The sequence below is a fragment of the Schistocerca americana genome, chromosome 1 (assembly GCF_021461395.2).
Source record: "Schistocerca americana isolate TAMUIC-IGC-003095 chromosome 1, iqSchAmer2.1, whole genome shotgun sequence".
Classification (NCBI taxonomy): Eukaryota; Metazoa; Arthropoda; class Insecta; order Orthoptera; family Acrididae; genus Schistocerca; species Schistocerca americana.
The window spans coordinates 744,595,456-744,620,941 of record NC_060119.1 but is presented as its reverse complement, the minus strand read 5'-3'; the positions used below and the strand labels follow the sequence as shown (position 1 = coordinate 744,620,941).

Genomic DNA, 25,486 nt, shown 5'->3' with positions numbered 1-25,486 from the left:
TGTAGCGCCTAGAACCGCTCGGCCACTCCGGCCGACGATACGAACTTACGTCTCTATTAGTTGCATGACACTGACAACCTTTGATTACATATAAGGATAGAATACATCATGAAGAGAGTAATCCAATTGCAAGTAACAACAAAGAGCGAAATACAAAACAGATGACAAATGAACATATTGGGCAAGAAAGGTAATGATGCTATGTAGCAGCAAGAAAACTCATGTTAGTCCTGCCATTTAAGAAAAAAAAATTCAGAACAGTTCTTCGGCTGCTACGGACGATGAAACATTTCTGAAGATGCTTTGTAAAATTAAATGAGAAAGTATTAGATTTATGAGAGCGACAGAAACTAGTACGATTGAACTGTCTTGCCAAACATTCGCATTACGACATGATGAAAATGCACTGCGGGAACGGTGTTCAGACTTCAATGCCACCAGTGCTGAAAATGTGTGTGAGCTGTTGACCGCTAGTGGGAGACGAGGAAGGAGCAATACTTGCTGTCCAGCAGACGGAGAAAACTGATGGTGTAACCGTTTGTTTGTAAACGCGCTGTTGAGCCTCATTAGAATCTAATGTACGTCACAGTGTTGACACAACTGTGGGAATGTACACATTATCTGCTTCCCCATTCTAGCTGCGACGTCTACAAATTGTCATTACACCGTGATATCCAACAACTAGGGAAAAGTACTAACGTGCTTCGTATGAGTCGTATCAGTGCTGCCAATAACTGTGTAATAACACAGTCACTGAAGGTGCATACTTAAGAAAATGACTTGAAATAAACGTTGGAAGCAAACGTTTTAATAGTGAAGTACTCCCCACACTTATTGATCTTTTTTTTTTTTTTCAGTGCGTCCACTTCAGGCACCTACTTCATAAAAAGTATATGTGTGTCAAATTTCTTAGAGTTTCGCGGCAATCCGTTGTCATCTTGTAGAATCGGGTGTATTGCCGGTGTCCCGCGTCTTCCCAATATGATATTTCGACGTCGTAGCTCGGAGTCTTCATCAGTGTTTTTTGAGACTCAAGAACACCGGCAGTACACCGGCCAAAGTGTAGATAGTTGAAACTCGTTTGCGTATGACCGGCAAACAAAATCTCTGTCTCTTTAACTATTGATAAAAGCAACTATTGATAAAAGCAAGCTACTGCAACTTTAAAAGTTGCAAGGGGAAAAAAATCTATTTTTTATGTTGTGGGGAAGTGTTACAGAATGAACATTATAACTGCCACATTTTTTAATTCCTCTTTCGATAGTTAACAGTGAAGTTGCAAGAGAACACGGGTAACAGGAAACATTACTTTGTACTTTCTTCTACAGACGCTATAATTCGCGTAAATCGCTGCTGGTAACAGTCAAGGTAATATCTTCCCTTTTATTTAAAAAAAGGTTTTATACTCTACGGTTCCCTCTAGTAACATGGAGGTTATTCGCTGATATCTTAACACATGCCCTACCATCCTGACCCTTGTTCTTTTCAGTATTTCCCGTATGTTCCTTCGTTCGCCGATTTTGCGGAGAACCTCATCATTCATTATCTTATCAATCCACTTTATATTCAACATTATTCTATGGCACCAAATCTCAAATGGCTCGATTATCTTCTATTCCGATTTTCCCAATGTCCACGATTCGCTACCATACAATGCTTTGCTCCAAACATACATTATTCCTCAACTTAAGGCCAATGTATGATACCAGTAGAATTCTCTTGGCCAGGAATACCCTCTTTGCCCATGCTAGTCTGCTTTTTATGTCCTCCGTCATGGATAATATTGCTTCCAGGGTAGCAGAATTTCTTAACTTCGTCTACTTCGTAATCACCAACTTTGCTGATCAGTTTCTCATTTCTGCTACATCTCATAGCAGAATACGATAATCCTGTATGTGGTAGTTAATGCGCTGCGGTTTGCATAAAACCCATAGGTAGGGGCAGCTGAGTCATCCTGTATAATCTTTTTGAGCTATGTATAAAGAAGAGTGTCCGTTTCTTTGTTTGTTCGTTTGTAATTCATACATATCTACCGTTTTATTCCGATCTTGGTGAAATTTTGCACATTTTACCTTCAAGACAACGGGAAGATCACTGTCTACATAAAATTTCGTAATCCGACTTGAAACGTATATATGTATGTAATATATAAGGGGGAAAGATTGTTACCAATGATCTCTAAACGCTCTTAGCCGATTTACTTCAAATTTGCACACATCCAATAATAAACGTTTGGGTGAAAATAAGCTATGTATTTGTTATATACACAACATGTAAATAAATACATAAAATATGTTGTTACCAAACACCTCGAAACGTACTTGACCGATTTACTTCAAAGTTCTTGGCCGATTTACTTCAGACTTCTACATTCAGAGGAAAGAATGAAGAAAATTAATGAAAAGTTAAGGGCCTAACAAACGGAACATATCTTGGTCAACTAACTGTAATTTCCATGCAAGAATAAATTACAGTGGCAATTCCCGTCTTAGAGACAGTACCGTCAAACGATACTAGATCGCGGGACGAGCGAAAACTCGAGAATTTGACAGCAACCTGATCGCAAACTCTTATTTACTGATCAGTTGCCGTTGTTGCACATGACATATATCCTACAAGATATTTTAGTCCGTGTTTCATAGTTATTTTTGTTATTAAATTCCACAGTGCCATACAAACGCTAAGGCAAGTCTTGAATATAGTACAAACAGAAGTCTCTTGATCGCGGGCCGATCAAAAGATCGAACAGAACCCGAGACTTCCTGAACTGTGACGTAAACTGTTGGAACAGTTCGACTCATGCTCAAACACAGCCCTACTTAAAACAGTGAAAACTGAGTTAAAAGAGTAGAAGTCGTCTTCTCCAAAAACACAATGAGACACTTATCGCTAAACGTAACAACAAAAAAATGGTTCAATGGCTCTGAGCACTATGGGACTTAACATCTATGGTCATCAGTCCCCTAGAACTTAGAACTACTTAAACCTAACTAACCTAAGGACGTCACACAACACCCAGTCATCACGAGGCACAGAAAATCCCTGACCCCGCCGGGAATGGAATCCGGGAACCCGGGCGCGGGAAGCGAGAACGCTACCGCACGACCACGAGCTGCGGACTGTAACAACAGATGTCGCAACTAATCATCTTGTCATACAGATGAAGATGTATTCAGCCGCTTTCCGTTGAAACCCAGTGATTCAAATATGTCCTTCCATTTAAAGCGATTGCAGTTCCCATGCGGCTTATATTCGCTGTGAGTTTCCACAAGGCACAGGGCCCATCACTTTCTGTGGCAGATATTAAACGTCCTGGGGAACGCCAGGCACTGCAGCTGGTATTGTATACTACCCACCTTCCCTACATTTTATTGCTATTTTCTCAGAATTTCGAACATCTTGCATCATTCTACGTTGTCGAACGCTATTTCTAGGTCGACGATAGCCATGAGCGTGTCTTGATGTTTCTTCAACCTCGTTTGCATTATCAAGCGCAACGTGAGAACAGCCTCTCTTGTGCCTTTACCTTTCCTAAAGCAAACTCATCGTCATCTGACAGATCCTCACTTTTCTTTTCCATTATTTTGTATATTATTCTTGTCAGCATGAGCTGTTAAGATATAGTTCTCGCACCTATCTTCGGAACTGTATGGATGGTATTTTTCGGAAGGCCTGATGGTACGTCGCCAGTCTCATACTTGTACACTCTACACACCAACGTGACTAGTAGTTTGGGTACTACTTCCTCCAGTGATTTTGGACATTCCGATGGAATGCCTTATTTGATTTCCAGTCTTCCGGAGCTCTTGTAAATTCTAATTCTACTACTGGACCACTTATGTCGTCCCTATCGACTGCAACTTCGTTTTCTAACGCGTCATCAGACAAGTCGTCACCCTCACAGAGGTCTTCATTGTAAGCTTTCCACCCATCTGATGTTTCCTCTGCGTTCAACAATTGAATTCCGCATTGTGCTCCTAATGTTAACACCCTTGCTTTTAGTTTCATCGAAGACTGATCTGACTTTTCCGTATGCTGAATCAGCTCTCCCGACGACTGTTTGTTTTTCGATTCCTCTACGTCTTTCCTGCGGCCATTGCGCCTCGGCTGTCCTGCATTTGCTGTTTATTTTATTCCTAATGGGTTTATATATTGCTGTATTCCTGCCTTTCTCTGAATATTCTTGTAGCCCGCATCTCGTGGTCGTGCGGTAGCGTTCTCGCTTCCCACGCCCGGGTTCCCGGGTTCGATTCCCGGCGGGGTCAGGGATTTTCTCTGCCTCGTGATGGCTGGGTGTTGTGTGATGTCCTTACGTTAGTTAGGTTTAAATAGTTCTAAGTTCTAGGGGACTGATGACCATAGATGTTAAGTCCCATAGTGCTCAGAGCCATTTGAACCATTTTTGAATATTCTTGTACTTCCCTTTTTCGTCGATGAATGGACTCATCTTTTACCCAAGAATTCTTCGCAGTTACCTTCCTCGTACCTATGTTCGTCTGTCCAATATCTGTGACTCTCCTTTTTAGAGCTATCTAACCTCTTCAAGTGAGCTGTCATCTCTGGTATCCTTATTGGAGTATCCACATCCTTAGCGAACTTCAAACGCATCTCGTTATCCCTCAGTACTTCAATATTCCACTTACATTCACAATGATTCTTTCGAACGATTCTCTTAAATTACCGTTTGTTCTTCATCATTACTTAATTTCAATCTGAGTCTATATCTGCCCCACCGTACTCATTACAGTCCAGTATCTGATTTAGGACTCTCTGTCTGATCATGATGTAATGCAGCTGGAATCTTCCAGTGTTTCACAATCTTCTCCAAATATACCTCCTCCTCTCGTGATTCTTGAACAGAGTATTCCCTATTACCATCTGTAATTTATTGCAGAAGTCAATTAGTCTTTATCCTGTCTCATTCGTACTCCCAGCCCATATAGTCCCGTAACATTCTCTTCCGTTCCTTAACTTACAACCGTGTTCCAATCTCCTACAACTATTAGATTTTCATCTCCCTTTACATGCTGAATTACCCATTCAGTTTCCATTCTCTTCATCTCCTGCTTGAGACGTTGGCGTGTACACCAGAACTATCGTTACTGTCGAATCTGATGAGAACACTCCTATCACTTAACTGTTCACAGTAGCTCACTTCCTATTCATAACGAATCCTATTCCCATTGTACCATTTTCTACGGCTGTTGATATTACCCTTTACTCATCTGACGAGAAATCTTTGTCTTCTTTGCATTTCACCTCGCTGACCCCACTGTATCTAGATGGGGTCTTTGTATTTCCTTTTCAGATTTTCTAGCTGGCCTGCCACGTTCAAAATTCTGACCTTGCACGTCCCGACTTGTAAAACGTTACCCTTTCCTTGGTTGTTCAATCTTTTTCTCATGGTAACTTCCGCCTTAGCAGTCCCCTCCCGGAGATCCGAATGGTGGACTAGTCCTGAAGCTCTTGCCACTGGAGAGGTCATCGTGACAGTTTTCTCAATTACAGGCCACATGTCCTGTGGATACACGTTATGTTTCTTTATTGCGGTGGTTTCCATTGTCGTCTGCATCCTCATACCGTTGACCTTTGCCGGTTCTTCGACCTTTTAGGGGCAGTTTCCTGGCCCTAAGGCAAGGAAGTGACCTGAACCACTGTCGGCTACTCCGCTCTCTTCGACAAAACCGTTGGCATAACGAGGGTGACTTCATACGGCAGAAGTCTTCGGCCGCCATTGCAGACGATTTTTATTCAAAATTTAAGCAGTGGCGGGATTCGAACCCGGGATCGAGGACGTTTCGATAAGTAGCCAAAGACGCTACCTCTATATAGGATTTTATAAAAGACATTTCACCAAGGTTTGGCCAATCAGTTTCTTTGGGCTTAGCGCATAACCCGTCTTACATGTGCTCGGCAGCCGCTTAATGTATAATATACATATATACTCGCAGTCTGCAATTCACGTAAGTTAAATCATGGCCTAACGTATTTTGACATGAGTATTATCAACTCTGTGTCCTACTCAATTCACGAATGAAGGGGCGCTAAAATATGTGCCTCCGTCCCCATCCTAATCTCTCATCTTATTTCCATGATGACTACCGAGATACAAGATGGTTGTACAATTTTCTAAATATATCCAACAAGGTTTCCAAGAAAAACTCGCCTTTCTTCCAAAAATTCTCTTTACGTTCGCTGAACATCTTTGTTACGCTTCGTTAAAAGGTGCACTGTACTTTCTCAGAATTTTCTCAGCAAACCAAAGTCTTCCTCTCGTTTCCCTGCTATTGATTGTAATTGTTAGTCCTTTTTCGCACACCATCGTAGTATTACTCCTAAACACCGAAACGGTGTGGCAGGAGAATCTTGTGATCAGTACTCCCGGGTTTCTTCTCTTTCTTATGGGCATTATCTTGCATTTATTTGCAGTCAAAGAGAACTGTCATCAATTACATCATGTGAAAATCACGTCTGTGTCATTGCGAACGGCCTTATAACTATCCAGGGATGTTATATTTCTGTTGAAAACAACACAGTCATCGAACAGCCGGAGATGGCTGTTGACTCCATGTGATAATTTTTAAATTTAGGTTGGGAACACTGGCGTTGCTGTAACTATCCGCACAAACGAAGTCCACAGTTGTGCTGACACGTTTCGAAGAGGCGGATGGGAGCGACCGTTAAAGGCATTTCCCATGTATGATCCTTCCCTCTCCGTGGGGCGTACATTTCCTTCTAGAAATTCGACATTATTTTCTTTTGGACATTTTCCGTCCACTGTTACGTACTGGGTTCTATTGGTCACTAATTCTTCGATGCAATCGCATATATATTAAGGCCAGTCTGTATTAGCATACTTTGATTAGCTTATAATACGCACAAAAAGCCTGTAACAGACAGAAGTTGGGGATACTGCTCTGTAATTCTGCGCATCCGTTGTTCAACCTTATTTATATATTGGATTGGTGCAAAGTCCGAAGCGTCTTTGTTTTGCATGTTAGTTTTCCGGTTGCTATGAGTTTATTTGTCGATAGTCATTTTTTATTCGTAGTTCACTGTTGCTATTTTATGTTTACATGTTGTCAGTTTGTCATTTAGAGATAGCGAGTGGAGCTGTGGACGCTAGAAAATGGAGTTTCAAATGGAGAAATCGGAAGACTTCCGAAATATTCTTCTGTTTGAGTTCAATAGAGGGAAGACAGCAGCGTAGACACCCAGAAACATTTGTGCCCTTTATGGGGGATAATGCTACTTGACAGAACACGGCAAGAACACACAAAAGGTAATGTTGTGCATCTAGTGAAACAGCGACTGCGTGGTGTACTACGAACTGCCTCCCCGATGTGTAACCATCACTGCTGACATTTATTCTCAACAACTGAGACATCTTGCAGACGCAGTCCAAGAACAATTACCAGGAAGACAGCGTGAAGTGAAAAATGGCCGTTTGCATTCTGCTAAACTGGAAAGAGACACTATACATGAGTTGGGTTGGGAAGTCATTCCACATCCACCTTATTCACTTGATTTTGCGCCCTCAAATTTTCATCTCTCCGCTCTCTATCGGAAAACCTTCAACGAACTTCCTTTCCGGATGTAAACGCGCTCCGAACGTAGCTCGACGAGTTCTTCGCCTCAAAACCTCGTGATTTCTACAGTCGCGTAATCGAAAAGTTACACCACCGCCATTATTATTACTTATGTGCTACTAACTCCATTCGCAATAAATTTCGGAGACAGTATCCACACATGCTGCCAAATGCACCTTCAAAATTACATTGTAGTACCATACACATAGTTCAAGAGATGTGACGTCATAAACACTGAAATTCGTGAGAAAATTCCGCATCATGCATGAAGTTTCAATGCATTTATTCTTTATTACTAATGCACCCCTACAGTGGAGTCAATGTAAGAAAATCCCTGACATCTGGGAGTACTTTTGACAGCTTTCAACTGCGAAGTGGAAACGGCTGTGGGCGAAAACAATAACCGTCAATAGAGCTATGAAGAGGCGTTGCCACGACGCGTTTACAAAATCTTGTTGTAGAGATATGAAGCAGCTGCGCCCAGCGTTGTAGAAACTGTTTCGTATTTTGGAAAGTGTTTTCGTGAAGCCGGCCAGAGTGGCCGTGCGGTTCTAGGCGCTACAGTCTAGAGCCGAGCGACCGCTGCGCTCGCAGGTTCGAATCCAGCCTCGGGCATGGATGTGTGTCATGTCCTTAGGTCAGTTAGGTTTAAGTAGTTCTAAGTTCTAGGGGACTGATGACCTCAGATGTTAAGTCCCATAGTGCTCAGAGCCATTTGAACCATTTTTTGTTTTCGTGAATCCACTGAATTGCAAATCTTTCGATATACAATACAACACAGCAGTTATTTATTTCCGTTTTTGTCAAAAAACTGAAAAAATGAATACGCGGGCAACGCGGGGTTTGGCAGCTAGTTTTTACAACATGTGTAGATTTAAGTAGCTTCTCCACACCGAGCTTTAAGTTTCTCATGTTGTCAGCTGTTCTTGATTCGAATTCTGGAATAACGAATCATAATATTGCGACATTCGGACGAAACGCAAATATCATAAGTTATCCTTATTTGCGAAAGTGCTTAATGAAGCGACAGCAATAGAGAGGAGCGGTGTCGGTCACCTGCAGCATCTTCTGTATCTTGGGGATGCGCGTGGAGCCGCCGACCAGCACGACGTCGTGCACGGACGCCTTGTCCAGCTTGGCGTCGCCCAGGGCGCGCTCCACCGGCGCCAGCGTCTGCCGGAAGAGGTCCATGCACAGCTCCTCGAACCGCGCGCGCGTCACCTGCCAACACAGGCGAGAGCACGTCACCAGGCGTCGTCATGTGCCTGTCTGCAAAACACTATTTGTCAATTCTAAACTGCTTCACTGTTCCTGTTATAAATGCGATGTGCATGAAAAATTAAGCGCTCAGTTCCTCTGTTATGAATTTTCGATCTCTATGTGCAGCACACTGAAATACACTACCTGTTAGAAGGACTGAAGCACCCAGAAGGGGAGGGGCAAACGAAATGAAGCGTTACGGGTTCAGGGGGTATGTAACGCTACTGCAGTGATTACAAAACCGAGTCAAATGTACAAATATCTTGGCAGTATGAACTCACTTATCAGTACGACCTTGCAAACCCTCAACCATAGTTGCATGTCCTGTTCGCTTCCGAACGATGTCATAAAGGCGTTATTTACTGAGTCAAGCTGGCTCACAAATGTTGTAAATGGTCCTAAATGTCCTGGATAATAGCACTGGGACAGAGAAGACGTCCAAGCTGGCCCCGTACATGTTCTATCTGGGACAGATCTGGGAATATTGCTGGTCTCAGGAGCACCCCAATACCACGCAAAAGTTCATAGAATAATTGTCATATGTGGGCGACCTTTATCCCATTGAAAAATGGCACCGAGATCGCATGAGAGTTAACACACAAGGATGAGGGATGCCAGTGAGGTACCGTTGTACCGTGCTTGTTCCCTCAATCATACCCAGCCATTACCTGAAGTCATGCATGAATGCTCCTCATACTATGACACCAGGATCAACACTACTATGCCTCCCCAAAACAATGGAAGACTGGGACCTCTCCCTAGGTCGCCGCCATACTCACCGACGATGGTCATCCAGGGCAGTGCAGAAATACAATTCATCACTGAACACCATGCGACGCTATTCACCAGCAGTCCCTGCTTTCCGTTCACGCCACCACTCCCGGTGCAGACGTTTGTGTTCTGTTGTTAACTGCAGCCTACATATATCATGATAATTCCTTTACCCATGTCCTACTAATCTCCGATTAATGGTGCGGGATGGCACAGAAGGTAGCAGCGAATGTATTACTTCTTCTTGGGTGATGGGTGCAGATATGAAGGGACTGAGTTTGATGCTCAACACGTCGTTCTTTCTTGGTGATGGTCAGACATGGTTGACTGGAAACTTGAAGACGAGAATGCCTAGACTCATGGCCTATACATTCCAGCATTGAGCCATTCTCACATCCGAGTGCCTCACAAATTTGGATACTGGGTCCGAAGAGCCGGCAAAATGGACACCAACAATGTCAGATGTCAGCGGGACAACGCTTTTTCACACAAATACGTGGGCATCTCCGTGTCCTTCACACCGATCATTCAAGCCATTCAAGCCTCTTATACCAGGCCTGGTAACAAACCAACAGCGAACAATACTAATTCACTCTGGTGACCGTCCTACCTGTAGCAAACAATTGAAACTCTAATCCTGTATATATCCGCCGATGGTGTGTCCGTGTACAAGTTTTATTGGCATCCGACCATGTCCTCTGGGTGCTGCACTTTTTTGGTCAGGCGGAGAGCATTTTCCAATGAGCGAATGAACACACTCAGCCAGAACTATTACATCTCATCAGAGCAATGGCACAACGGATGGAACATGTTCACAGAGCCTCATATACGAGGTGCATTTATATGACGAACTCTCCCACCAGGGTCACAACTATTCACAGAGACTCTGTTAACCTGAGGAGTATCCATCCTTGTCACGAAAGCCCAAATCAAGGATTCTCTACATAAATGGGGCTTTAGTCGGACACCTACATGTAGCTGCAACGTGCCGCTACAAACTATCAAATGCATTGTGAAGATGTGTACACTAATACACCGAAACATTATGAACACTTTCCACCTCGACATTGGATGCGCCTGGTGGTGTTGCAGGCAAGTGACGCGGTAACAAAAGTATGTAAACGGAGCAGACACGAACGCTGGATCACCCTAGCGCAGATACTGGCTGCAAATGAAGAAATCCATTGAGATAAGCGACTTTGGCAAAGAGCAGATTATTATTACGCATAGCTTCTCAACTAGAATCTCGAAAAAGGCGAACATCGTCAAATGTTCACGTGCTACTATCGGCAACATTTACGGAAAGAGATAGAACCACAGTGAAACTACCACTAGACGCGAAGTGGTTGGACGTCCAAGACTCTTCACAGAACGTGGGGCCGGAGGTTGTGATGGTGATCTGTAGCATCTTTGCCGAAAGAGCATAATACTGGTGTCACACTCTTCATTGAACATGGAGCTCCGCAGTGGAACACCCCTACGTTATTACGTGTTGAGCCAATGACATCGTCAGTTGCGATTGCAGTGGGCACGGGACATTCGGCATTCGACCGTCGATCAGTGGCAACGTGTCGGCTCTTCGGATGAATCACATTCTTGCTACACTAGGTCGATAGTCGTCTCCGCGTACAGCGTCATCGAGGTGAACGGCGTCTCGAAACGTGCATCTCGCCGCGGACGCTGGCTGGTGGGAGCAGTATCCTGCGCTTGCATGGGACCTGTGTAGTAATCAGTGACACGCTGGCAGCTGCGAACCGCCTGCATCACTTCATGTTTGATGTATTCCCCGACGGCGATGCCATCTTTCAGCAGTATAATTGCCCGTGTCTATGAGCCAGAACCGTGATACAGTGGTTTGAGGAGCACTATAGTGAACTCAAGTTGACGTCCCAGCGACCAAATTCGCCTGATGTAAATCCTATGGAACCCATCTGGGTCGCTATCGCGTGACTTCACCGAGTACGCTGATCAGTGGCCGGTTATTTACGCGAACTGCATGACCTGTGTATAGCCACCTAATGCCACACACCTCTACAAACCCACCAACAAATTGTCGGACCATTGATACGCCGAATCTGTGATGTATTTCGTTCCAAAGACGGACAAACATGCTATTAAGCAGATGGTCATAATGTTTTGGGTCGTTAGTGTACACTTCGATCGCATCAAGGGGATTTGAATTACTTTTTAGATGATGCACCAGAAACTCTAGACTGTAGGCGCTAGCGAGACGTAAATCTAAGAATTGTTTAAATGTTTATTAACTCTTCGTTGTTTCTCAGCTATATTTCTGTCCTATACACTTTCATGTTTTAAGGTTACTCAAAATACTTTCGTTGCCAAACGTCTAAAACAACGCTGACGGATTTTACCAATTCTATTTAACATTTATTTGGAACAGGCACTGAACGCCAGCTACAGGAAAAGCTCAGGCATGGGAGTGAAGACTGGCGACGATGCTCTTGACTCTCTTTTATTTGCGAATGAACAGCTAATATTGTCACAAGATGAAGGGTATGTGGAATACATGAGGATTGAAGAGGAGTATAACAGATGGGGTTTGGGAATAAGTCTGGACAACAAGGGATATATATATATATATATATATATATATATATATATATATATATATATATATAAAAAATCATGCAGAAGCTTCAAATACTTGAGAAGAATAGTGGGTAACACCGGTACATGTGATAAGGATATTAGTTCCAGAATAGCAGTGGGATAGGAAGCTACTAAAGCTTTGCTTGGGATAATATGGAGTAATAATAATCGGCAGGACATTAAGAAAAGAATGTTTCACAAAGTGGGAGAGAATATAGTTTCATATAGAGCAGTGATCAAACGAGGAAAGTTAGGGAGAAAATTAGAACATTGAGAAGAGGTCTGCAGTTACCGAGGCAAGAGAGGATGCGAAACGAGGAGGTATGGAGGCGAATGGAGAAAACGAACTCAGTAACAAAAACTTTACAGAAAGGAGCGCTTCAGTGATACGGATGCATAAAGAGAATGCCTAACCATATGTGGCCAAGGAATATTTTAAACTGAAACCCACTCAGGAGAAGAAGGAGAGGAAGGTGTAACGTCTAGAGAAACAAAAACAATATATTATGTAGTAATTAGAGAATTAGATGTATCATATTGTGTCATTGTATAAAATTCTGTATTTTTTTTTATTATTTATTTCTGAGAATATCTGCGTCGGCGAGTAATGAAACCGCCACAGACGATAAATGTCGAACAAAGATTAAAATAAGTAACTAGTATATAATACGTGACGAATAGCAATTACTTTGTCTTCTTCATCTGGGAGTCGAACGAGTAAGATATCCTGTGTCGTAGTAGCGAACACTAGTGTAGCATTCTTTTGTCGAGACTAAGCAATGTACGCCATTACGTGTGAATTCACAAAGGTCTGTAATCACTGAGATATTTAAAGGTTTTAATAGAGTTGTTTAAATGAAAACTTGTATTATTTATTGTTAAGCTTGCTTGCATATTATCCCATCCTGTTGAGACATTTTTCAGTTATATAAATATTATCTGTGGTGCTGAGCTGCGTGGAGAACGAAGAGCCGCTGCCGCGGCGTATTTAAACGACTTACAATATAGTCGAGCATACCGCAAGGAAGCGGTAAAATAATAGTAAAATAATATTATTTCTTTTAGCTCCCAGACTGGCAGTGAAGATCAGCAGATTTTATGATGTGTTGCAGATTGACGCGGGCTGCTGATAGGATATAATTTACAGTGCAAATAATTTAATGTACCTTCAGAATCTGATAGGAATCTTCCTGTGCTCCGTTCTGATCTGGCAAACTTTATAGTGACAACGTATTTTTTAATGAGAGTCTCATGTTCTTGGGCTAGTCGTGGTATGAAATAGCATTTTAACGAGAAATAAAATCCACTGCGAACTTGTGTTTTTGAACGATCACACGGACTGTAACATCAGTGCTCATAACAAAGTAATTTCAACTTTTAATCACTATGAAGTAGGGAAGATATATTGATTCTTAGCATGAGTTGCAGTTACGAAAAATCGTTCCTTAAATTGTAGGCCAGATACAGAACAATAAGACTTCCATATATACATTTTATTCCGCTAAAGGGTAATGATGATAAAGAAAAGCAAAGCACAGCATTGCTAAAAGTATTTCACGTAACTCTTTTCGTAAATGTGTTGTTACAAAGAGAATAAATAAACCAAAGAGTAACAATTTTACAATCCGCGAGAGAGATGGACGTGAAACTGTCGCCCAAAAACGCGGGGCCCGAATTTGCAGTGGCCACAAATATAAAATTTTATGTATTTTTCTTTCAGTGTTGATTGTTATGTATGTGTAGATATATATGTATTTAGTGATAAATGTATGTATGTATATCATGATCAATGCTATGTATTAATGAATGTGTAAACACTCTTTCATGACAAAACGTACTACTGCAAACGAGTCTGAGAAGACGATCCTGATAGTACTGAGAAGCTGTAACGACTACGTAATCCGGGGGCAGCCGAACCCCGAGATAAGATAAACTAAAGGTAAGACTACAGTGTAGTTGTCCTGTTTGTAGAAGTCGAGCTCCAGTGAAGTGATCTCATTTCGCTAGTGGTGTGCATATTGTGCGTAGTTTGATGTTAGTGTTTGTGACAGGACAAAGTTGATGGTAGATAGTAATTTTTAGTGTGCAGTTAGTGTAGATAAATTAACGTATTTTGTGTGCAAGGGGCAAAACTGTCAGACTTTGTGGTTTAGTAAGCAATTTAGGAATATGGTTAAGTTGCGTAGTCAACGTCCGAGCAATATGGATACTGAGGAACAACAATTAGTTAGTGCAGGAAATGTGGAACCGGGTACCTCAAGTAGTACTAGTACTCTCTTTGAGGATATAACATGTGAGAATGTGGGGGCAGGGGCACAGGAAGTGGTGCCACCGCCCACTAGTCCTCAAGGGGATGTAGAGAAAGAAGTTGTACCACCACCAGAAAAGCAGGAACCAGAGAGTGGTAATCTGCCTGGTGGGTATTCGCTTCAGGCTATATTAGAGCGCGTGCTGAATTACCAGGCAGAATTTGCGCAACAGCAAGTCGAGCGAGACCGCCAGCAAGCTGAGCGAGATCGCCGGCAAGCTGAGCGGGACCAGCAACTTGTGCAATCGTTAGAAAACATGAAAAAAGAGATTGCAGATATGAAACAGAATTATGAGTCGATACCTAAGGCCGTGCAGGAGCTGACTGAACAGGTCAACAACCTGCAAGTAGCAAACACTAACAGGATAGACGAAATAGGTGTATTAGCCAATCGAGTAGAAAAGCTAGAAATAGATTCCACGCAGCTTGTAGAGCAGAAGTGGAACGAACAAGCAACTAAAATTGAAACAGAATTCAACTCATGGCTAGAAGTGAAGGAGTGTGAGATTGACAAGAACATTAATTCCAAAGTACAAGCAGCCATAGCAAATAGAGGCTCCGAATCGTTCAGTACCGCAGTGAATAGTCAGGTACAGAACGACGTGCAAACCATCAAACAAATACTCAGTGAGGATATTCTGCAGTGGCAAGTGAATATGAACAAACGGATATCCGACCTGGAGAAGGGTTTAGCACAAAGCAGAAAACATTTGGAACAGGAACCTCTGTCGCCAACAGCCCATGGTTTCGGCAACGCACAAACTTATACGCGATACAACAATGGGGAATCTGTAGTCGATAATGCGAAGAGCTGTAGCTTCGGTTCGGAGCACACAGCATATGTCCAAGGAGCAAAACCATGTAGTTCAAAAATATTAGTGGAAGAAAGTTTAATCAAAAATAGACAATTTCAAACGTTTACTACTGAACGGAAATCAGTACACCCAGTAGTATTCATAAAAAGCTTTAAAAATATCTTGCCCAGTGTGTGGAACGAAACACAGAAAATTCAATACGTAATGTCGTACATTCAAGGTGATGCAGCGTTGTGGGCTACAGAAGTAGCAGATAGCTGCATGACATATGAACAGTTCGAAAGGGCATTTCTATCGAAATATTGGTCGCCTTGTATACAAGAGCGGCTAAGAAAAGAAGTATATAATCCCGAACCGTACTCACCTCGTCTGGGGAATTTGAGACGGTATTTTGAAAAATATATAAACAAAACACGCTACTGGGACGAGCCTATATCACCAAGAGACATAATAAGACTACTAAAATCACATTTACCCATTCATATCAAAGAGAAATTAATACACGTACCAGAAAGCGATATGGAAAACTTCCTGTCTGTTCTAGATTCTATAGACTTGATACAGGAAGACGCAAAATCAGCGTGTGATCACTCGCGGAATAATGGGTCAGGATGTAAACATGACAGAAATAGTAGTGCACAAAACCACAACCATGGAAATGGTGGGGGTGGTAACAAGCGGCAAGAACATTCGCAAAATGGTAGTAATGGTGGAGGCCAGAACGGGTATGGACAAACAACTTATAACAAAAGGCGTCGATTTGACGACCGGTACGAATCTGGAATGTCAGGGACCAACCGCTGGAAAAATGCGCGAGGTCAGTGGCAGAGCAATTATAGTGATAGTAATCGAAATTGGCAGCAAAATCAGCGAAGAAGCCCAGAGCGACAGGGTAATGACCGGTATGACAACAATAGACCACCGCCGCTAAACGCGCCTATTGCGCAGCCGTGGCGGCCGACAAATCAGAGTGTACATATAGTGGAGGTCGCGGACAATAGCCTTCCAAGTACTTCACAAGTAACTAATTCAACAAACTAGAATCGGCCTCGATATGCTCTCCATCGATGGCCGAGGGATGGAGTGAGAGCAACACGAGTGATAATAATATACCTGGGATACGTATGCTGCGATACAACGATGGTGTCAGTAGGGATAAAGATCTACTGAACGAACCACACGAATGTAAGAAAGATAATAACGAAAATGTGCAAGCTATTATCGAAGCGAAAATCAATGATGTTGCAGTGAATATAATCATCGACACAGGTGCCTCAGTAAGTGTAATGAGTATGGAGTTATTTAAGGCACTGGGAAAAGGACATAGCATTCCGACTTTCCCGGTTAATAATTGTAAGGTGTCTGGAGCCATTGGTGCACAGAGCCAATCAGCTAAGTACCAGGTGCAGGTGGAGATTTGTAAGGAGGGCGAAGCCATAGTGAGCTCGTTCCTCGTTGTTAAAGGATTGAAGGTGGCCTGCATTCTGGGAGTAGATTTTCTCCGTGAGAGGGACGCATTGATCGACCTCTCCTTGGGGAAATTAAGCATAGTTAATAGGGGTAGGAGGATTGAGTTATCTATGATGAAATCGAAGGAGGTACTTGTGCCGTGTTGTAATCGAATCAATATCAAGGGTAGGAACCCTTGGGTACTACACCTTGATGATTTGTCACATGCAGCAGACCTCTATTACACGAATTTAGAATATCGAAATTTTGAAACAAATGTTGAGGCATTTCAAACCAAAGTGCAGGAATCTGAAGGTTTAAGCGGTAAACAAAAGGAACAGTTGACGCAGCTGCTATCGGAATACACTATGGTATTTACCGACCGACCAGGAATAGTCAAAGGGTACCACTATCACATAGAGGTGATGCCCCACAAAACATACTGTCGCGCAACTTACTCCATCCCTTGGTCGAGGAGGGAATTAGTAGCTAAAGAGATTCGGAAGATGTTGGCACACGAATGTAGCTATTTGTTAGCACATCACCAAGCGGGGAAAATAAAAGGACTGTATCCACGTAAAGATGTGAAGTTATTTATTCAGTGACATATCACATATAAAGAGTAATAGTTGTAAGAAGATTTTAATTGTGTTTTAGAATATAAGTATGTTAGTATTAAGAAAGAAATTTGTGTGTAATGAAACTTGGAGGAAGTGGATTCAGAAAGTAGGCAATAGCTTACACAGGAAAGATTTTGTTTACAGACAATTAGAGCCATTTAAAAATTATAGGCTCATTAAGCAACGAACAATCTTCTTGTTGAGAAAGTGAGGATTAATTTCTTGAATCATTATACAAAGGATTAATTTCTTGAACCATTTTCTATGTGTAGTATGTAAGTGCAATTAATGATGCAATCTAATATAGTAAGGTAACTGTTGTAATTGTATTAGGATAAGGAACCCTGAGAGAGAGAGTCTTGACTAGCCAAACATGGACTCTGTAATATGCAACAATTATGTGATGTTTGCTGCCAGTAGTGATATGAGAACGACACTGGAGCATAAGCTAATCAAAAAACAAGCCCGTTCCGTGGAAAATCCGCTTTGTATATAACAATGCTTCAATTGAAGCCTGTGTACTTGGTACACGCCCTTGAATATTCATTACGCAATACGCGAATTAAGTCAACCAATGTGGAACCTACACTGTAGTCATATAGGAAAAATCATTAAAAATAATGCTAGTGCTAAATGAAGTATTTATTGATCAATATGCCCAAGTCAAGCTGTCATGCACATGGTAAAATCTGTTTGATAGATGGGTGATAACCAGGCAAGCTACACTGATAAGAAAATTAAAAAATTTCACAAAAGGGCTATATACGCCTAGTAACAATATGAAAAGTGTGTTGTGATAAGGTAAAAACAAATAGACGCCATGTAGATGAGAGTGAGTATGCGAAGAACAGTTAAAAGGTATTAAAAAATAAACTGTGTGCATAAACAATGGAGGAAAGGACGGAATATTGTGTGTAGCAGGGACAGAAAATGACTGTTGTATCTGCACCAATATATACGTCGATAAGTCTAGTGTTGAGTGACAGACTGTCCTAGTGCAGTGCTCAACGAACAATAGACAGTGTATAAAAACAGTAGTTATTGATCCGTTCGGAGTCGAGTTAAACGAACCTAGCTCGACGGGGACATGTAGTATGTGTGTTACGAAACATTTTCACGTGTTGAAAGACGCTCTGGCAGTGTACCAACCGTGGAGTGAGTGAAAATGTGTAGTACAATGTGCGTGTGACGAACCTTGAATACCAGTGTCACAATGCCACAAGAAACCTGTTATCACGCCAAAGCATCCTGTGCATACCAGTGAAGTGACGGCTTACTGAACAATAAACGCTTTCAACAAGTTGCATCTTCTTCCACAGCTAGTAATCTGTGTCCTTAAAGGCAGTACACCGTTGTGGAATGTTTGTTTCATGCGCTACAACGGGGAGCCATGTGGAGAAGCCGAGACGAGTGCCGTGCCGCCAGCCAGCCGGTCGCGGTAAACCACTGCCACTCACCGACATCGGCGAATGGTTCGCCGCGGTTCGCGACTGCTTGGGCGCCACGTCAGCACGACGTCGCTGTTACTGAGAGCAGGTCGTCGAACCCAGCGGCCGTCGGCACGCGGCGTTCCAGACGACGCGACTCAACAATTGCTTCGCGCCGCCAGCTCCGTACAACATTGTTGTCATTCAAATGAACTACCAAATATGTGTTTAATGCACTAACATGAATGGGGTTTAGTGGACACGAAATGACGTGACAAACATTTGTTTTTTTTTTCTTGAGTTATTCAATACGGACCCAAAGTATTCATTGGTTCAGTGATATATAGATATAATATGTTTTCGTCATGTTAATGAAGTATACTCGCATGAATGCTAGACATTTTAAACCAATTGTCGCGAGTAAATGCAAGGACGATTCATGATACTACTGTAAAAATGTGTAATAAGTGACTTTCATTACAATCCAAAACACAAATATTATATGGGTAACAAAGAGACTAAAGGTTTAACATGCTCTCACAAATAGCCTTTGTTATATGTGAACATTGGATAGAATCTGAACTTTTTGTGATCAAACTGGGTATTAAAACAAACCAGGCGAGATGACTATGGCTCCGGCGCAGTTTTCCCAGGTTTTCTGATCGCACGTAGCCCGAATGGGGGAGCCAGATAAATGTAATGACCCTGGGACTAGGTTTATGGTCACCTCGCAAAGTGTAAGAACAGTATAAAAAGTGTAATTAAACCTACAGTGTAAAAGAACTAAAAAGTTTAAAGTGAATGTTCCAACCAAGGTAACAGACAATAACCAAACAGACGTTAGTGGCAGCATATTGCCGAACATTCTTAACGTTAGTCAATTGCTGCCAGGGGGCATTGTAACGTCTAGAGAAACAAAAACAATATATTATGTAGTAATTAGAGAATTAGATGTATCATATTGTGTCATTGTATAAAATTCTGTATTTTTTTTTATTATTTATTTCTGAGAATATCTGCGTCGGCGAGTAATGAAACCGCCACAGACGATAAATGTCGAACAAAGATTAAAATAAGTAACTAGTATATAATACGTGACGAATAGCAATTACTTTGTCTTCTTCATCTGGGAGTCGAACGAGTAAGATATCCTGTGTCGTAGTAGCGAACGCTAGTGTAGCATTCTTTTGTCGAGACTAAGCAATGTACGCCATTACGTGTGAATTCACAAAGGTCTGTAATCACTGAGATATTTAAAGGTTTTAATAGAGTTGTTTAAATGAAAACTTGTATTATTTATTGTTAAGCTTGCTTGCATATTATCCCATCCTGTTGAGACATTTTTCAGTTATATAAATATTATCTGTGGTGCTGAGCTGCGTGGAGAACGAAGAGCCGCTGCCGCGGCGTATTTAAACGACTTACAATATAGTCGAGCATACCGCAAGGAAGCGGTAAAATAATAGTAAAATAATATTATTTCTTTTAGCTCCCAGACTGGCAGTGAAGATCAGCAGATTTTATGATGTGTTGCAGATTGACGCGGGCTGCTGATAGGATATAATTTACAGTGCAAATAATTTAATGTACCTTCAGAATCTGATAGGAATCTTCCTGTGCTCCGTTCTGATCTGGCAAACTTTATAGTGACAACGTATTTTTTAATGAGAGTCTCATGTTCTTGGGCTAGTCGTGGTATGAAATAGCATTTTAACGAGAAATAAAATCCACTGCGAACTTGTGTTTTTGAACGATCACACGGACTGTAACATCAGTGCTCATAACAAAGTAATTTCAACTTTTAATCACTATGAAGTAGGGAAGATATATTGATTCTTAGCATGAGTTGCAGTTACGAAAAATCGTTCCTTAAATTGTAGGCCAGATACAGAACAATAAGACTTCCATATATACATTTTATTCCGCTAAAGGGTAATGATGATAAAGAAAAGAAAAGCACAGCATTATTAACAGATATTTCGCGGCTCTTTTCGTATATGCGATACTAATAAAAAAAACGTGAAAAAGGCCAGCCCTAAGACGGGCAAAACATTTGCAGGAAACAATGGATGACAGAAATCTTGGAACGCATACCGGGAAAGAAAGAGGTCTGTGGAGGTCGGAAACGGCTAACTTCTGAAATGTGCACAAGGTTTGAGAACTGCACACGAAGTGGTAAATAGGGCTGTAGAACTGACATGAATCCGACAGGAATTATTGTATGAAGTGCTAATTACTGTTATATAGGCGACAACGAACTCTGATTTCTTTTACGTACAAATTAAATATGTAAATATGGCTGAAAAAAATGAAGATGTTATCTTAAGAGGAAACCACATAAATTCACCGCCAGGTGGCAGAATAGCATAGTAGATAAAATTGCGATCGTAATTAAAGAGATGTCTTTAATTTTAAGCGTGCTTATATATTTTGTATGGTCGTTTGTACACAAGCAGTGCGCAGCCGAGCGAGTAAGCGCTTCGTTTCATAAACGCGAGGTTTTGGAGTCGAATCTCGCCGTCCATACGGTTTTTACTTTTAATTTCCACGTAAACTTTTCAAAATGAAGATGATCTGCCAATGTATAGTATCAAAGTAGTTACTGATGCAGCATTGCGAGGTTTATTTTTACAGGGACTTAAAGAATCTTACAAAACGACTACAGAATGACACATACATCGTCAACCAGAACAGAGAGATAGATCCTAGAGAAGATTGATCAAACATTCAATCAATCGGACATCATCAGTTATCTACACCATATATCCGGTGATATGCTTCTATATCAGTGGTACGCCGCGATGTTGTGATGCGCGAGAACCGTTTATAAAGATAAAAGAAGTTTATTTTGCAACAGACAGATTGAAAAAACCAAGCAACAAACAAAACTCTGGCGTTCATTACAAGTGCTGTATGTCGCAATAATAATCGCTTTTCGTATTTCTGTGTTCAGTATCATCGTGATTCTTGCAGGGCTCCAATGACTGCACATTATATTTATCACAAATGCTGATACAGTAATGAAAATTAAGTGACTGTACTGATTTGATTCATAATTCTCGCGTATCCTTTTTTTATTTCCAATCTTATGAGCAATTTTTCTCCTTTTCTCAGGATAACGTAATGAAAATATGAAATGATTTATTCGATATTGATAATTTGCACAGTCATAGTAATGCCTGTTGCTTGAATTACTTGGGAATGAAAAACAAAAGTACTAGCAGCGAGATTCGAACCACAGACCATGCGCTTCTGAAACTAAACGCTTATTCGCTATGTTGTGGAGTACTTGAAAACTAGTGACCCTTACAAAGTACTAAGCACGCCTGTAGTTCTCAAACTCGATCAAGAGTTGCGTCTTTCTGTTTACACATGTTGGCACTCCAGTCGTGCCCTACACGTCCTCTCAGTACGAATGAGATGGGCGAAAGGACGTTCCTACGGTCCCTTTGAGAGCGGGACTGTCTGTAAGCCTTTGTAAACGCCCTAACCCCTCTTATCTACTTCATGATCCCTACATGAGATACACGATGGCGGCGCCATAATGAACACCCTGTCTTCTTCGAACACAGCTTCTCTCAATTTACCCAAGAGGGTTGCACGAGGACGAGGTCTCCTTTCTCCCAAGGACTGCCCGAGCATTCCGTGTTGTTACATTTTCAACTGGGTGTCTCTGAATTCATTTAATATCTGATCTGTCGCCGTAAGGACAACTAATATTGGAACAATAGAATTGGTCGCTCTAGCGTCCTGAATGCGATTTCCTTTATGGACGTATTGCAGCTTTTCAGAAGCCTGCCAAGAAATCTAACAAGTCATCCTTCGCCTTCACTAAACCTAATTTTACTTGATCCTCCCGTTTCATATCGCTTCTCAGTATAAATACTTACGCTATATGACGTGCTGAAGACGCTGCCCATTGTTCTTAGGATACTATCCTATTCTTACTCTTTGTTACAAGTATTATCTTACATTTATTCACATTTAAAGAGAGCGGCCATTCCTTACACGAAGTGGAAATTTTGTCCAGTTATTTTTGCAGTTCCTCACAATCGTCCAAGGATGATAATTTACTGTAGACTGCAGCATCGTCAACGAAAAGTCGTATAGTGCTTCTGATCCTATCTTATAAACAGTTTTTGTGTATTGAGAGCTCTAGAGGTCCTATTACGCTTCCTTGTGGCACGCTCGATGTTACTTCCGTTTCTATGGAACATTCGACGTCCAGTACACAGTTACTGGGTTCTATTAGTCAATAACCGGGAGGCAGGAAAGGAGCTTAATATCACGCTTGAACAACTGTCCCCGACCATCCTATCTGGACATCACTCTCGACAGAACCTTAACATCTAAGAAACATATCGAGAAAACAAAAGCTAAAATACAAACACGTAATGGCATACAGAACAAACTATCAGCTGCAGAGCGGAGCGCCAATGTGAAAGTAGTCCGTTCCACAGCTTTCGCCACATGATTTTGTTCGCTGAGTGTGGATGCCCAGTTTGGGAAAGATCTCGTCAAACTAGAAAAATGGAAGCGCTCTTAAGTGATACCTGCAAGAAGATAATTGGCTACCTGAGGCCTGCTAAAGTGGACCATTTATATTCATAATCGGGTATTGCCCCACCATATGTCACAAGATCGTTCCTGTGCGTCTAAGAAAGGAACAAAAAGATGAATGACCAGCATTACCCGGTACGCAACCATCAAGCCGTGCCCAAAAGGCTTAAATCTAGACGAAATTTCATATACCCAGTGCAACCAAATGAAAGTTCCATAAAATCATTAAAGCAAGAAGAACATTCTGAAGCCCTTATCACAGAGGAAGCTCTACCCCAGGACTCCCACCTAGACTGGCGACACTGGAAAATGTTGGACCGACTTCGTACAGGCACGCGCGATCAAAACAACTTATGAAATGGTGGGGGCTACACAGCCACTGACAAGTGAGTGTGATCATCAAACACAAACAACGGAACAGCTCCTACAATCTCTGTTGATTCATCATGGACAGGGGACATCGGCTGGTCAAGTAATTATCAATTAAATTCGCCAGTAGCCGTGTAATACATGGCTGTTGGCTAATTCCATTGATAATTACCTTCTAAAATGTCCGTTAGTGGATACCATCAAGAGGATCCCCTGTATTATATCAAGACAGCTGCAGCCTATACCGAATCCTGCATAAGTGAAATATATCTTACATCTTTGATTACGAGTTTCTGTATTTGACTAAAATCTACATTTTTACACAGGGTAGCCCACATAAAACTGGTACACCTCAGGCCCAATATTCAAGTAACAATAAACTTACTAAAAAAGAGTAGCTAACAGTAACGTTAAAACATCTAATTACTTGTTTATAAGAGATGCTGGAAGTGGTGGCTATGGGCATCCAGGCATCGCTGATTTAGTGTCGATGACGTTGCAAGCAACACGCTGTAATTCTGCAGGCGTAATATTTTTAATTTCTCTAGTAATATTCCGTTTAAGGTCGTCTACTGTGAGAGGTTTGTCGGCATACACTTATTTTTAGTGTGCCCCATAAATAAAAATCACACGATGTTAGGTCCGTGAACCTTGGGGGCCAGATACCTCTACTAACAAGTCCGTCTTCACGGAAAACGTTGGTGATGTGGGCCATACTTTGGTTAATGTGTGAGAGATTACTCCATCTTTTTGGAATATTGCACACAGTTTCACTGCATCCGTTAACTGTGCATACAAAGAGTCAAAGATCTCTAGATATCTGGCACTGTTGAAAGTGTAATTGAAAAATATGGGTCCAATAATATGCATGCCAGACAACGCACACCTAACACCTATCTTCTCTGAGTGGAGATTATTCATGCAGAATATGTGGATTGTCTTGCAAATCTGGGAGTTTAAATAACCTGTCAAATAAAATAGTCCTCATCTGAAATGAAGTAAAGCAAGGGTTCCAACATGGAAATGCCGTGTGGCGAGGGCCTCTCGTCGGGTAGACCGTTCGCCTGGTGCAAGTCTTTCGAGTTGACACTACTTCGGCGACTTGCGTGTCGATGGGGATGAAATGATGATAATAAGGACAACGCAACACCCAGTCCTTGTGCGGAGAAAATCTCCGACCCAGCCGGGAATCTAACCCGGGCCGTTAGGTATGACATTCCGTCGTGGTGACCACTTTTTTTTATTTTTTATTTTTTTTAATAATCTGTATTGAACAAACTAAAATTAGATATATATTCACTATGCAAGAGTTCTTTAAGGTACTATTTAAACATATACAAATGACTTAGTTAAACAAAACAAAATATCAAAAAAACATTAAATACAACAAAATATAACATATTCTGTCTTCTTCCTTTTTTTATTTGTCTTTTTTCGGTCGATGGATGAGAACGTGGATAAGGGTGTTGCATCATGTGACAGGTAGACATGGCACACCCCAACTTTGAGGGGGGTCAAGGAAGACGCTGCGGAGATAACCGGCAAAAGTTTGTCGGTAAGATGGTTTTCGGGTGAGGGTGCTATGCGCGGTCACAACTTTGTACCAGAAGTCAAGGACTGTATGCGGACCACGCTGAAAAAGGTATTCTAAAGCCTGTCCTCGAAACCAGATTAGGGTATGGTGCTTAGCAAGAGGGTAGTGAAATGT

The 25,486-nt window shown here is 41.7% G+C and overlaps 1 protein-coding gene across 1 annotated transcript in view; it reads right to left on the bottom strand.

The window, feature by feature from the left end:
- Window positions 1-25,486, bottom strand: part of LOC124610962 (heat shock protein 70 B2-like) — a 142,651-nt gene that overhangs the window by 41,886 nt on the left and 75,279 nt on the right. Inside the window, exon 5 of the mRNA XM_047140202.1 lies at window positions 8,646-8,810. Within this exon, the coding sequence (XP_046996158.1) occupies window positions 8,646-8,810 (165 nt within the window). The remainder of the gene's footprint in view (window positions 1-8,645; window positions 8,811-25,486) is intronic.